The sequence below is a fragment of the Gymnoscopelus microlampas genome (assembly GCF_963454915.1).
Source record: "Gymnoscopelus microlampas genome assembly, chromosome: 6".
In the NCBI taxonomy this organism is placed as follows: Eukaryota; Metazoa; Chordata; class Actinopteri; order Myctophiformes; family Myctophidae; genus Gymnoscopelus; species Gymnoscopelus microlampas.
In genome coordinates this window covers 29,023,456-29,038,457 of record NC_139943.1, presented here as the reverse complement: position 1 = coordinate 29,038,457, position 15,002 = coordinate 29,023,456, and the positions used below count along the sequence as shown (strand labels likewise).

Genomic DNA, 15,002 nt, shown 5'->3' with positions numbered 1-15,002 from the left:
CACAAAATATGGCAACACAGTTCATGATGGTCTGACCAGCCATGACATCACCTCCCACTGCTAGACAGACAGGACGTTGGAAGCTTCTGGTTGATGATAGGAATTGTTGACGTTTTGTTTTGATCTTCTCTTTATCTGGATCGCTGCTCAATTTCATCGAACACTGACCTGCTTTACTTTACATTCTGACAGCATAGCATCACGCCTCGAGTGTGAGGATCCAGCAAAAATGAAATGGATGTTTAAAGAGGATCATTCCCTCGGTAAAGGGATTTTATGATTGTTATGAAACGTGCTGATGATACTGTCATGCATCATTCGTTTAGTTATAGTTTCCTTTACTTCCTGTTTCGAGTTTGCAATGTCATCCTTGACTTGATGGTGCAGAATTGCATGCCAATTTGAATCTTAGACAGCACAACCTGTTATCCATTCAGGATGGCTACAAATGCTATGATGCTCTCGCTGTAACTTACAATTTTATCTCCTCAGATAATGGGAGGTCGTTGTAGTGCAGCCCTGGCCCCTGACAGATCATAATTTAATAAATTTGCTTGCTGCCTCATGTAGTGTTGTGATCATGATTGCCTTGCAATATAAGCTAAAAGAGAATGTTTGTTCTTATTATAGGCCTGGTGTTGTTGCTATAATTTGGTATATCTTGATAGTAAACTAAGTCAACCTAAAGCAACACCAAATCTATATCTATCTATATATTCCCTTTCCAAACTTGGCTGTTGTTAATTCTGCAGAGATACTACCAAAAGTAGGCTTTGTATCTAGGGTAATGAGAGGGCATCTTGAACATTAATGGATTTACCACACCTTACGCCATGCCCCAAAGGCCTTTAGTCAGTCTGCCTACAGTGAATCTGATCCTGCTTATAAAGTTGATGTATAGGGGGAAAGAAATTAATCACTGCAACGTTTACTATTGCTGATCACCTGAAAAGAGCACTGATCCAATTCAATAGTTTTTATCCAACAATGTAGGCCTTTAGTTTAGAATCAGTAGACAAAAAGTATCTCACAAGAATGACAGATACCAGATAGTCTGATTCGACTAGGCTACTGTCTATTGTATCTCACAAGAATGACAGATACCAGATAGTCTGATTCGACTAGGCTACAGTCTTTTGGTGAATTAAGTGTAAAGTTAATTTGCTTTTGTTGTTATCCTGGTATGAGGCATGTGGTTCTATCCCCGATTCAGAAAGATGTTGCTGTGTCTACCTTTTATGCAGTGTTTGATCCTGTAAATAAATCACTACTGTGTCTTATGCTTGGCTTATTTGCATTAACACCTCAGCTGAGACTCCCAAGAGTCCCTGCTCATCCGTTTAATCTCTGACTTCCTGTTTGTTCCCTGTCTCTCCCACAGAACACAGATGTGTGGAGTCAGCCAAAATACGCAACAAATACCCTGACAGAGTACCAGTGAGTAAGAGGGTAGTGGGGATAGCAATGATGGAGTGAATGAGGGAGGGAGGGAGGGAAAGGAAAAGGAAAGTATCATGATGAACAAAAGTATTATGAAAAGACTGTTACCCATTTTACTTCAGTAGTTTAGTGGGTATTATGGCCTTGTGTGGTTTATATGTGCAGTTTGGTTTACATCTATATCACGTCAAGCAGGGTAACATATCAAAAGGTATACACTACTTGCTTAAACAAAGCATCATCTTCTCATCAAAATGCATCCACAGTCCTGGTTAAAGGATTATCTTTGGTTTATCAGTGTCGAACACACACATTGTGTTATATGTCCCCGGTACTGATTCACTCTAAACATAGTAAAGGCTGCTCCGTGAAGCACATATCTCCGTCAGGCTGGATTTCCTAGCCAGGACTGTGTAGGTCGGTTGAAGACCTGAGGGGTGTAGCATTTATTGTTCTGCATTTGTGGAGCCCCCTATGAGTAGAGTGCTTTTGGAGGTGCGCTGTAGAGGCCCCTGAACATGCGATTCAGTCGAATGCAAGAACGCTCGCCCCAAAATACGCTCGTCCCCGGATCAAATCCGGCAACCTCGGAACGGTCGCCACCAGGTGCTCTTAAATGTTGCCTCAGTAAAACTATGCCTAAACCTAAACTTATTCCTAAACTTTACCTCAGTAAAACTATGCCTAAACCTAACCTTATTCATAACCTTAACCCATTTTGGGCAGGAACCCCTATTTGTAACATTTTTTAATAAATATTTGAAGTTTTTCAGAAAACGTAGGTATTTAGAAGGCGTTTTTAGAATCGGCCTCAGGTCTAAATAGGTTAACCTCAGTAAAACGAATACAAGAACTGCTGGGGGTCAGCGGTCCGCAAACAAAATCAGGGCGAGTGTGTTCTGGGGCGAGCGTTCTGGTTACTGTTCAGTCTAGGAGCACCACCAAAACTGAATTGGTCAGCACAGAGACTAAACGTCAGTAAAATATACCACTATTGCACTGTAAAATGCTTTTTTTGGAAAATGTTTAGTTTTCACTGTTGCTTCACTTAAATATAAAATAAGCGTTAACCCATAATACTATTGCATATTGTATGGCTGTTGAGATATTTGACATGACAAATATTGATATATGAAATTGTGTCCATATTGTGCACCCCCCTCCAGTAGCACCTAGAAGAAGTTTGTTCCTGCAGAGAACCCTGATATATGGCGTTTTTTGTAAGAAATACTGAAATACATCCATTCCACTCATTTCGGAAGGCAGTACAGGGAAACTGTACGGAATACCGCAAACCTTTAAAAGTAACCATAGCCATCGGATATTATGAAAAATCTGAATGATACATATTTATCACACAACTCCAGAGATAATTTGTAGGGAATTATGTGAGCTTTGGATGGAATCTTTCTTGGCCTACTGGAAGTGTGCATGCAAAGTTTGGCGCCGTTCGGTCCAGCGGTTTGAGAAGGGGTGAGTTTATGAAAATAATATAGTCATGTTTTAAAAGATTATGATTTTGAAACAGTGCTTCATACTGAATAACAAAGGAAATTGCTCTGATCACCTTGGTAAAAAAGAAAAAGTCAGCTATGTTACAAACTTTTCACACTCAGTTGCAGGAGCTTGCGGTAGTCGAGAACTAGATTGGCACCTCTCACTTAAGAGAGAGACAGATTCAACACGTGGACAACAGTAGGTGCTAAAATGCTTGCACTTAAGAAATGCGTCTTTGTATTGTGTACCGGGCTCTTTTGTGTTGATAATAATGTCTTGTTAACTTTATCCCTGTCCTGAGGCCTTCATTCTGCACCTGTTTAATGGGAACACTACTGGAAAGAATGGGACACTGAGACCACTGACCACACCCATTGTGTAGGCTGTGTGGTGGTTAAATCGTTTGCTACAGTAGGTCACCTTGGGTGAAGAAAATAAGTATGAGCAAGGCTGTTTCTCTATTGTCATTGAGGTTTGGCTTGCCTAGTACCCATTAACAAACTAAACCCACACTGACTTGTGAACCTGTAGCCTACAAATGATGAAACTATAAAACACAACCTTGAACCTTGAACATGACATAAAAAAGGTTTATTGAGCAAATAGTATCTCATAGAATACAGTAATCCACTTTCCACTGTAATGAAACTGACTGAAATATTAGAAGGGAATTCGGAAGCTTGGAACTTCTACAGGCTGTTGACTCACTTGTTTCCACTTCTGTAAATCTGTCCATATGTGTGTGTCTATCTGTGAGCAGCTAATCTCCGGCAGTGCTGGACCAATCGGTGTGAAACTTTGCACCCACACTAATAGGCCAAGGAAGAACCTCCACTCCAAATCTTTCCAATTTGCCTCTTGGTACAGCTATAATAACAGGCCGGTTAATGTTTAAGATCTTCAAGATATTTCTTCAAAATACACTTTTTGCCACTACTCCTACAAAACTCACACAAATCGGTACACATTATCTCACATGATCAAGATGTATCCATCAGGCTACGATTGCCTTTCAAAGTTTGCAGGAGGGCGGGCCTGTTTTGCACAAAATGTCACAAAAGCCTATAACTCTTGACCAGGGGTCATCACCATGGCAGCTTGTGATGGACATTTTCCTTAATATTTCATTTTTGCCACGGACATGCAAAATAATCATCTTACCAAAAACATAGTGGCCTAGCCCTAAATGTATACTAATGGACTCCTAATGTGTCATAGGGTCTATTCCAATGTGTTTCACATTTTAAAACAATAGTATGTCTGCATTAACTACTGAGCCACTTAACGGCCAAAGAAAAAAATCCTAATTATTTTGTATAATAATAATTGAGTCTCATCAGTACAACAGTGCTTCCATCGCAAAAGGGCCTCTTAGCTGCAAAGGTGAGTGGGTGCATATTATACATCATATGGCTAATATAGAGATTGCTGGCTTTTCAAAAGACAGTGTTCCTTAAGGACAGAAGGAGATCAAGTTCTACCAGCTAAACCATAATGGTTTAGCTGGTAGAACTTGATCTCCTTCAGAAGGAGATCAAGTTCTACCAGCTAAACCATTATGGTTTGGTTTGGTTTGACAAGGTACGATAGCTAGTTGTGGTTTCCATTTAGGTGATTGGTATTCTCTGTTGATGAGAAAGTCCAAAGCATGCAAATGTAACAATGTAAAAAAGACACACTACAAGCTACACTTGGTTTGATTTGATTTATTAGACGTAATAAGTACATGTGCAAGTGCTTTTCACGGAAACGTCAAGGATAAAATGCCAATGGAACACTGGAACAAGGAAACTTGAGAGACATGATGAGTGATGAGCCAAATATGCCTTAAGCAAGGGATAATGCATGGGGAGGTAGTCATTATTGAAATTTAAAGCCCGACAGGGCGATTAACCACCGAGGCGCAGCCGAGGTGGTTAATCGCCCTGAAGGGCTTTAAATTTCAATAATGACTACCTCCCCATGCATTATCCCGCTTATTACACGGCTACTTAATAAATACATAAATACATTTACCCAAAAGTAACAACAAAACGAAGTATTTCCTTGCTTACGGCAATGAAAGTATTCCATAAGTATTGGGCTGGGCGGACAAGTTCGCCTCGCAAAAACAAATGACGAAATGGAAAGAAACTCGCCCCAAAACACACTCGCCCCCCATTTCTATTTACTGCCGATTTGCCTGTAATACCGCCGGATTTGCCCCGGGGCGACTGTGTTTTGGGGCGAGCGTTTTGGTATTCCCCCGTTGTTGTGCCACGATAAACAAGGAAGCGCAGTGGACCAAATAGAATGACTTCTCGGTTATTGCATCGTCTATTTCTCACTTCAAATGTTTTCAAAAACATTCTTGAGAGCAACGTTTAGTTGTAAATGACATTGTTTGTTTGTTTACATGGCTGTCATGTTGGATAAAGCATATAACCAAGCAGCACAGGTTGACATGAGCAGGTGTTCTGAGTCTCTGATTACACAGCGGTCCGTTATAGAGCTCATCGGTCATTATCCAGAAATAATGACCGATGACTGACCAATCAGAATCGAGCATTCAACCAAGCCATGTAATAAAATGTATTAAGGCATATTTGGCTTATTAGCCAGGGATCCTTCTAATAAAGGGCATTCCAGGATTTTAATTGAATGCGGTGTCACAATAGTTTAATGCGAAGGCACCTAACTTTGATCAGAGGTGAGCTAACTTTTAGGTTGGAGGAGGTCCCTAGGCTGTGGATGGAGGGTTACCATGGATTATGATTGTGGAGTGTTATTATAGTTGTTATTGTCATTATTGGACACTTTGAAACACTGTCGCTCAACTAACGACAACCAGCTTTACTTGTCCAATTCTGCCCTCCTTTGCCTTTGTAGCAAATAGCTCCTTCTGAACCAGGGGTCATCAACATGTCCGTACATGGTCATGGACAAACATGTCCGTGGCAAGACTTGTCTATGTCCGTGGCACTATTTTTTACCCTTCTTTTTTTTTAAAGAAAAATATCGCCTATACTTCTGCATTATAATGTAAAAACATATTCTAAAATACACAATTGAATCTTAAAAAATGTGTCTGAATAATTTTGGTGACTCATAAAGTGTCAGGATGACATGCTCATTATTATGTTGCAGTAGATTTGTGGTATTGTATGTTGTGATGCAATCATGTACGGGACATGATTGCATCATGTGAGGACAACAAGACTCTCTGAAAATGTCAAAACATCTGTTCAATCCTTTGTGGGATACTAGTATTTTTATTTTTTAAAGTATGTCAACGGTATGTGACCACAGTGAAAAATGGTGCAGGAAAAGAGCAAAAACAGAAGGCATGTCATCTGTTGAGAAAGAGCACCGAGGCAAAGGAGGGCAGAACTGGACAAGTAAAGTTGATTTATGTCGAGAGAAAGCTTTTCAAAGTGTCCAATAATACCAATAATAACACTCCACAATCATAATTCATGGAAACCCTTGATCCACAGCATCACCATCAGACCTCCTCACCTCTGATCAAAGTTAGGCACCTTTGCATCAAACTATTGTGACACTGCATTCCTTTCTATTCTGTCATGTCCTTCATTAATCACTCATCGTGTACTGTACATATTATGTTTTGACTCTCCAGTCATTTTCCATTGTTCCATTCGGCATACCTTAGACTTTCTCATCAACATAGACTACAGTAACTGTTCACCTTAATGGAAACCACAACTATTAAAGTTCACAAACAAAAAATGGAAGCACTGTCTGTACTGATAACTAAGACCCGATTATTGAAATCCCAAACATGGAATATGCTTGGACCATGCCTGTCTCAGGACTGCCAGCTGCCAATATACAGTGGATAACTTACCAGTCTCCAGGTTTTCGAAAGTATAGCTAACCACTTTAACCCTGACATCCCAATATTGGGCATGTCATTATAGGCCAAAAAGAAAAGTGTTGATCTACAAGCTCACAACATGCTGTGATGTGTTGTGAGCTTGTAGATCGTCTTCCCCCCCAAATAATTCAAATATAAGTAAATGTATTTACTTGATAAGTGGCTTGTTTAAAAATGTGTAGTGCTGTGGAATAGAGTAGACACTATGACTATATATTTAGGTCTAGGCCTATGTGATTCTGGTAATATTACTGATTACTCGTTTTGCATGTCTGTGGCAAAAATACAATATTTATGGAAATGTCCATCACAAGCTTGCATGGTGATGACCCCTAATCTGAACAGATGACATGCCTTCTGTTTTTGCTCTTTTCCTGCACCATTTTTTCACTGTGGTCCCTCGCATGCCGTTGACTTTTATTATTTCATTGTCTGACCACACCACATACACTCCACGAATCCGAATCCGTTGTCTTAAAAAAAAACTAGAAAAACTAAAGCACATTTTACTATATTCACAGAATTGAGGCAGCTATTAGCAATCATTTCTTTTAGCTTTCTTGTTGTCTTCAACTGATACAATTGTGTGTACAGGTACCATGTGCAATAGCACTGGCTTCGGATGCTGTCAATGCACTGAATGGGGCTCGAGGCTCAGTAGGTGTTTTGTCGTTATTCTGTGGGTTGAAAAAACATGAATCGTAAAACATGATTTACGATTCTGTGCCTATCGGTACATAACTCGGACAGCGCTGAGTCGGCTCAAGCGAACTTCGCAACGTTCGGCACGGCAACTCGCTCGCTTTAGCAATAGTCTGATTAAAAGTGATAATGTCCCATTCAGTGCATTGACAGCATCCAAAATGGGTGGCAATAGGCCTACAAAAAATCTCCTACAACACATGTAATGAGCATGTTACTTTACGAGTCACCAAAGTTATTCAAACACATTTTTATGTTTCTACATTATAATGAAGAAAATATATACAGTAGGCTATATTTTGATGTGCCACGGACATAGACATGTCTTGCCAGTTGCCACAGACATGTTTGTCCGTGTATGTACATGTTGATGACCCCTGTCTTGACCCATAGGTCGTACAATTAAATGAAAATTTCCCCTGGATTCCTTTCCGACATTTTGTGTTTTCTTCAAAACACACTTTTGGCAATACTACTACACATTTTGTTTTTTCTCCAAAACACTTTTTGCTATACTACAAAAAAAATTGTTCAAAACTCACACAAATCGGCACACATTATCTTTGGAGTCATGTGAAAGATGATCAGATTTTCCATATTCCGTTCTGATTGCCTATGACTGACTTCCAAAGTTTGCGGGCTCTGGGTAATCCCCCCTGCCGGGCTCCATGAGTGCACTTTTCTAGTTGTGTTTGTTTTGGTTGCCTCTGTGATTTTGTGTGTGCGCTTGCATGTACTGCATGTTCACATTTGTATTCCTGTGCCAGGTGATAGTGGAGAAGGTATCTGGCTCACAGATAGTGGACATTGACAAGAGGAAGTACTTGGTGCCCTCTGATATCACAGTGGCCCAGTTCATGTGGATCATCAGGAAACGCATTCAGCTGCCATCGGAGAAAGCCATCTTCCTCTTTGTGGACAAAACTGTCCCCCAGTCCAGGTGAGATGGGAAGGAACACACTTTATTTCTCCACTGAAAACATTCCCATGCCATATTTTGTCAAGTGGCATAGGGATGATCAAAAGCATTGTAATGTGGGCTTTAAGGAACAAACTCTTGAAAATACATTGTTACTCAAAACTGCCTCAACATGTTGGACAGGAATTGTGGCCCTGACTGCTTTATAATGTGTAGTTGTGGTTGTTTATTTTTGTTTATCTTTTTTTTTTTTACATCAATATCACTTCAACCAGGTAGCATATCTAAGACGAAAAGTTTATGCTACATAAACAAGGCACCATCGTACTACTCTAAACAAAAAGTTTGTGCAGCACTGGTAAAGGATCTTTTCAAGCCTGTGAATTCATTTTCAGTACTGTCAATTCCCCAACAGGAAAACTGACTACATAAAACTCTTTTTTATTGTGGTATCCTATACTTATACAGTAAAAGCTAAGATAAACCCCCTTTCCATTTACACGTGTAAGGGCGTACCTCTTTGTCTCTTCATTTCCGTAAATAAAGAACAGGACATTTGAATTGTTAAACTGTGAAATCAATCTCCCTGTGAAACGGGATGAAGCCACTCCTATCTCCCACATTGACACTGATTCAAAAATGACCACGTGCTTCACAACTGTTGACAACTATGCACTGTATACAAATGCATAGAAAACTGTACACTATATGTTGACATTGTTTTGATATTGCTTTGATTTACTTGTGAAAACTATAGACTATAAAATATAATTCACCCATATTATACCACTCATGCTCACAGAGGTATAGCCTCATACTTGTCTCATAACCATCTGATCAAGTGTCATCAGCTATGGACAGTCATTGTCTTGGTGGAGGATACTATAGACAGACCTATAGACAGGAGATACACCCTACAACCAGCAAGTCACTGGAGTAGTGTGAATAGGAGTGGAAAGGCAATATAGTACAGCCACCGCTTCCCTTTTACTATTCAGTTCAAGAATGTCTTATCTTATCATGACTCATGTATCTGCCTACTCTGGTATCTTCTGTGTGTGTGTGTGTGTGTGTGTGTGTGTGTGTGTGTGTGCTTCTGTGTGTGTGTGTGTGTGCGTGTGTGTGTGTGTGTGTGTGTGTGTGTGTGTGTGTGTGTGTGTGTGTGTGTGTGTGTGTGTGTGTGTGTGTGTGTGTGTGTGTGTGTGTGTGTGTGTGTGTGTGTGTGTGTGTGTGTGTGTGTGTGTGTGTGCACACGTGCGTACACACAGCTATAGTTATGAATATCTTGGGAACGCAGTTATGTAGAATTCCAAAGACATTTGGCCCCAGGGGCCACATCAGCACCAAACTTGGCACAAACACTGTTCAGGGGTCTGACATGACAATAGTCTCCCCAGGGGCCACGTGTGAACCCCAGGGGCCATGTTAGGGGCCCTCAGGGGCCACAGGCAGACCGTTGCTCCAATCCTCACCAAAAATGCCACAAACCCTGTTTAGGGGTCGGTCGGCCATGTAAATAGTCACACGCCAGGGCCCCCCGCGGGCTTAGGCACACCATTCCTCCAATCCTCACCAAACATGGCACTGAGGAAGAAGTTATATGGCTGCTTGTATCTAACCTATATATTATACCATCACTTATAATACTTCTACAATACATTATGATATTTGACAGCTTGTAAGAGCCTAAATGTCTCCACTAGGCCTAATAGCAATTGTTTTGGTACAGCCTATCTTGTTATGGTTCAGTTTGTCCTTCAGGCAGCTACAGTATAATTATGATCTCTGCCCTGTGCTCGAGTCAGAACTACCGTACCACTGACATGAGTGTTAATGTACTTCTGACAGAGATGCTCGTAGGCCTGCGTCCTGCGTCGCTGACGCACCATATTGCGAAAGGACGCATTCATGACAACTCTAGTGCGTCCATGGGACGCAGCTCCGATTAGCTCCGATAATATATAATATTTGTCAGCTGTGATCTACATGGACTCTCTCGGTTAGGCACCGTTGGTGGAGAAGTATAACTCTCCGGTTAGACACCGTTGTACTGGAGAAGTATAACTCGGTTAAACGGCGTTGTGTGGCAGAAGCAGCAGCACAGCCCCTCGCTGTTAGTCTACGCTACTCACACACAGAGAGAGAGAGAGACGGCATGAGGACCTGCTCTTAAACGTGTTAAAACGTCTTGGATAGACCACTGTCTGGAATAATAACTGATCATCATACATACAGGTCTACTACTAATCTCTGTTGCTGTTGTCATCTTAAATTGACCAGCCAAAGTAAAATCCCCGATTTTAGAGTGTTCTCCCACTTGCTTGGAGATCAGAGTGATGTATGTGGTGGATTAATGCATGTTGCCAATCAGCTGTGTAACATTAGCAGGTTAACGATGGCTCGTTGATCCTATGCATTTGACCCTGATTTGACCACAAAGGCAAACAAAAGCACTAATTAATGGCAGCTGTAAGTAACCGGTTGTCTATCGTCTGTGTCTTGTGTATGTTTAATAGGCAACTGGATGTTTTCTGTAGCTTAGAGATATCATAACAATTAATTCCCTGAAGAGGGTAGACCCTCTCCCTCATGCTAAACTTAAAGTGACTTATAAGGTTCCACTTCTCCTCAAAAAGACAACTTTATTTTCCTTTCTCAATGACAAGCCTAATAGTATTATTGCATGTTGACTATGTGCAATAACTTCAAGCCAATGTTCATAGGCATTGTCAGTATTTGTCTTCATTATTTCTTGAATTCCTATTTCTTTATTTGCCAATACTTCCACTGTAAGCCAGTGTTTTCAGTCTACACAATAAATAGTAAAAATAAATTCTACATTCATAAATAATACAAAATAAAATAATAATAATGATTAAAAGGTTCTATGATTAAATGTATTCTATTGGTCAAAGGTATGTTAAATCCACCTGTTGCCCACTACTAGTATTTCTTACCATAAGGTGTGCTAATACTACAGAATCATATACATTTGAAAAAATATATTTATGATTTTTTAATATATGTATATATATCGGTATCGGTCTTGAAAAGCAGGAACGGGTCGCACTGATCTAGATCTGCTATTTTCACAATATGTATCTGTGGAACTGAATCAAACTAAATTAAGTGCCTCAACTCCTAATTCCTCAGGGTGGGGGGTCCCCAGTTAAAATATGATTATTTTGGGGGGTCGCTGCCTGAAAAGGTTGAGATCCACTGCATCAGGATATAATGTACACAGTCACACACGCATAGAAGATATGGAGATTGGAGATCAAAGAAAACGATAGGGGGGGGGACGTGTAATTGGGGACCCATAAAATGTCCCTGGGACCCATCTAAAAGACCACCCTTGCATCCCAGGACCCATTACATTGAAAACCTAGCAACATCACTGACTTCTGACCATGATATCATGTACATAAAGCATAACCACCACCACCCAGAATAGTGTCTCGACTCCTATGTGCCTCATCGATTGCTGATTGATCCAGAATTCCACGACACCAAACATGGCACAAATGCTGTTCAGGGGTCTGCCATGACAATAGTCACACTAAAAAAGACTAAATTGTACACATGGGTACTACAGCATTGTTACAGCGTAGCGGTCTGAAAATCTAATGCTATTTCATTCCACTGTTGTACTCACTCACACTTTGGATAAGAACATCAGCTAAAAGCTTTACATAATTGCCAAAGTGACAGTTTCATTATGAATGTGTATGTTACATATCAGTCAAATTCTAAAGGTGGGGTCACCTAACAAGAGCCTTTGAACACAGACACATGATCTCTGACCATCTGCTTTCTAATCTGTTGCAGTCTCACAATGGGCCAGCTGTATGACAAGGAGAAGGATGAGGATGGTTTTCTCTACGTGGCCTACAGTGGAGAGAACACCTTTGGTCTCCACGCCTTTGACACAATTCTGGGTTAATGCCATACTGTATGCCTCTCTATCTGTCTCTCTCTCTCTCTGTCTTTTTCACACACACATTCACACACACACACAATAGGGCCCAACATACAGTATATTGGTGGACCAATATCAGGTAATATTGGCCTTTCAAAGGTATGTTCATATTAGCATGAATTACACAAATAATTCACCAACATGAGATAAATGTGAGCACAATCACTCATAGATAATATTTTGATAACCACATTTTAACTAGACAACTGGGGGAGGGGGAAATTCTAAGGAAACATGTTATACAATTCTATTTGGGTCTACAGAGGGCTGTTATTGTTCTTTATGGTTTTAAGTTTATCTTCAAACCATAAATAATGGTCTTTGAAAGATCGAATGGCAGGTTAGAAGAACAACTTAGCCTACATTATACTTCATCGCACGACCGTGTTGCTCAGCGAAAAGAACAGATTTTTGGGAAGCAACATGTACAAATTACTTTAGGAAGATCAAGCTCTCATGCTGCAATCATCACAGAAATTTGACAGATCAGGTGTCAATAACTCTCCTTTCCAACTATCAAGAGCAGTGTTGGACCAAAAAAGCAAAACAACCAAAAAGAAAGAAAAAAGTTTTGTTGGGCTCAAATCCACAGAGACGCATAAACACACAACATGCGCCAATAGTTACACATTTCTCCATCCAATCATACTAGATTTCTGTCAGCCAAGCTTGATTTTTATCATAGCAAATCTGTTTCAGTAAATGTGTGCAAGAAACCTTATAAAACGGTTGCTCATGTTATGGATGCATTTCTATCATGTCATGTTATGTATTTACATTCTAGTAGGTATTTGATTCCTTAGGCACAGTTAACAAAAAAAAGCATGTGAAGCAAGACAGCTCGCACCTGCCCTCAAGGCAGTGAATAACAAGATTCAGCCAATGAACAGGTGGTATTAACTAGGGGTGCAACAGTTAATCGAACGAATTTATTTAATCGATTATAAAACATTATCGATTTGAATCAAATCGATTTTAAAAAAATGCAAAAACAGCAGATTTTCAAGCTCACAATGCATTGCGACTCGTTGTGAGCTTGGAGATCTGCTATTTTCACTATTTTTGCATGACTGTTGTACGACAAAGTATAAAATAATAGGGCTTAAGTGGTTAATCAAAGTAATTGATTTAGTGTATAATAAAAAATCTATTTGAATTTCTTCGCGTTGATATATATATATATATAAAGAAATGTGCTTCTCGATTATTCTATGAATGAAAAAAGTAAGATTTGGCAATGTTTTAATTTATGGCATTGTACTATTATGGTATACTATACCTGATTATAATGATTGCAGCCACAATGTACTGATAAGGTGCTTATGCCTGTGCTAATAGTTTCATTAAGATTTTAATGACAATAAAAGACTGCATTGATAGGGAGAGCCATAGATGGAAACAAAGCGGGTCTAAATGTATAAACAATACACTGTCCCTTGAGGCCACCACCTTACCTACTGTCTGTACCTGCTCATTTCTAATGAGCAACACTTCAGGTTTAGTATTACCCAGGAATTTTACAAGGCTTTGACCACACAAATGCAGAATGAAGAATGAACATTCACACCATGTCCTTCTCCGTTTACAGAGATTGACGAGTTGGCTAGAACGGCCTCATTTGATTATTTTTTGCGCCATAAAACTGTTACAACATGGGAATGACAACTGATAGTATTATTTGTGTAATATATTGATTGAATGCTATAATATACTGTAAAGGATTATGTGTTTTATTTCATCAGTGTTGTTTAATTGTTTACTATGTCTTAAAAGAAAATGAATGAAACCATTTTAGATATTTCCAAAGGAAAGGTAGCTGGATGACCTGACCAATAAAAGCAAATGTGAAAGGATTCAAAGTTGTTGCTTTTTATAATGAAACATGAGCAAGGATATGTCACATGACAAATGTCAAATCTTCTACATTCACAAGTGGAAGGATATATCAATATCCATAACAAAACATCACATAAATAACACAGTACCATATAATGACCATGACTATTTTCCAGTCCCTTCCGCAATCAGAAATGTATTCCCAAACAACCAGAACACAGTTAGAACACATAGCACTGGATAATCTACTGAGCACAAAATGTTTTATTCAATTTATGTCAGTGACGCACATTTTGATTAAGAAAGCAAAAAGAGAAAGGCCTCTGGCACGTCAATAGTTTGACCCATTGAAAGGAGAAAGAGCAGCATCACATACCAGGCAGCCTTATCAACAGAGAGGCCATTGTTCAGAAGGTTATCACTTTCTCCGTTAGGCATTCTTCTTATCGATGGCACTCCCTTCCTCATCTGACTCTAGCTTCTACTATCATCCTTTACCTGCTTTCAAGACAAGAAACTGAAACTCATTGTTCACTGTTACGTGCCAACGTCCTTTCAGGTGTCAGATGGACATACATTGTAAAATAATAAAAGACTAATCTTAAAAGGAAAGCTTATAGATTTGTAAATAGAAACTGAAAAAACAACCAAACCCATAAAGAAGCTTTTATATTGTTCCTAAGAAAGAAGTAGGAGGGGAAGCCATTACAATGGGATTGAATTGACAATGTAGGGCACCACGGTCTTAATTA

General features: G+C 39.7%; 1 protein-coding gene across 1 annotated transcript; it reads left to right on the top strand.

Annotated features, from left to right (window-relative positions):
* The first annotated feature begins 107 nt into the window (after positions 1-107).
* gabarapl2 (GABA(A) receptor-associated protein like 2) lies at positions 108-14,113 on the top strand. Its single transcript, XM_084059795.1, has 4 exons — positions 108-263; positions 1,382-1,437; positions 8,284-8,456; positions 12,264-14,113. The coding sequence occupies exons 1-4, from the start codon at positions 230-232 to the stop codon at positions 12,376-12,378; spliced, it is 378 nt and encodes a 125-aa protein (XP_083915921.1). The 5' UTR covers positions 108-229; the 3' UTR covers positions 12,379-14,113.
* The last annotated feature ends 889 nt before the right edge of the window (positions 14,114-15,002 follow it).

Bases quoted from the DNA above. Each gene is read 5' to 3' on its own strand.
- gabarapl2 (XM_084059795.1), top strand. From the start codon at position 230: ATGAAATGGATGTTTAAAGAGGATCATTCCCTCG. The intron at 1,438-8,283 runs GTGAGTAAGAGG...TTCCTGTGCCAG, and splicing joins AATACCCTGACAGAGTACCA to GTGATAGTGGAGAAGGTATC. The intron at 8,457-12,263 runs GTGAGATGGGAA...AATCTGTTGCAG, and splicing joins AAAACTGTCCCCCAGTCCAG to TCTCACAATGGGCCAGCTGT.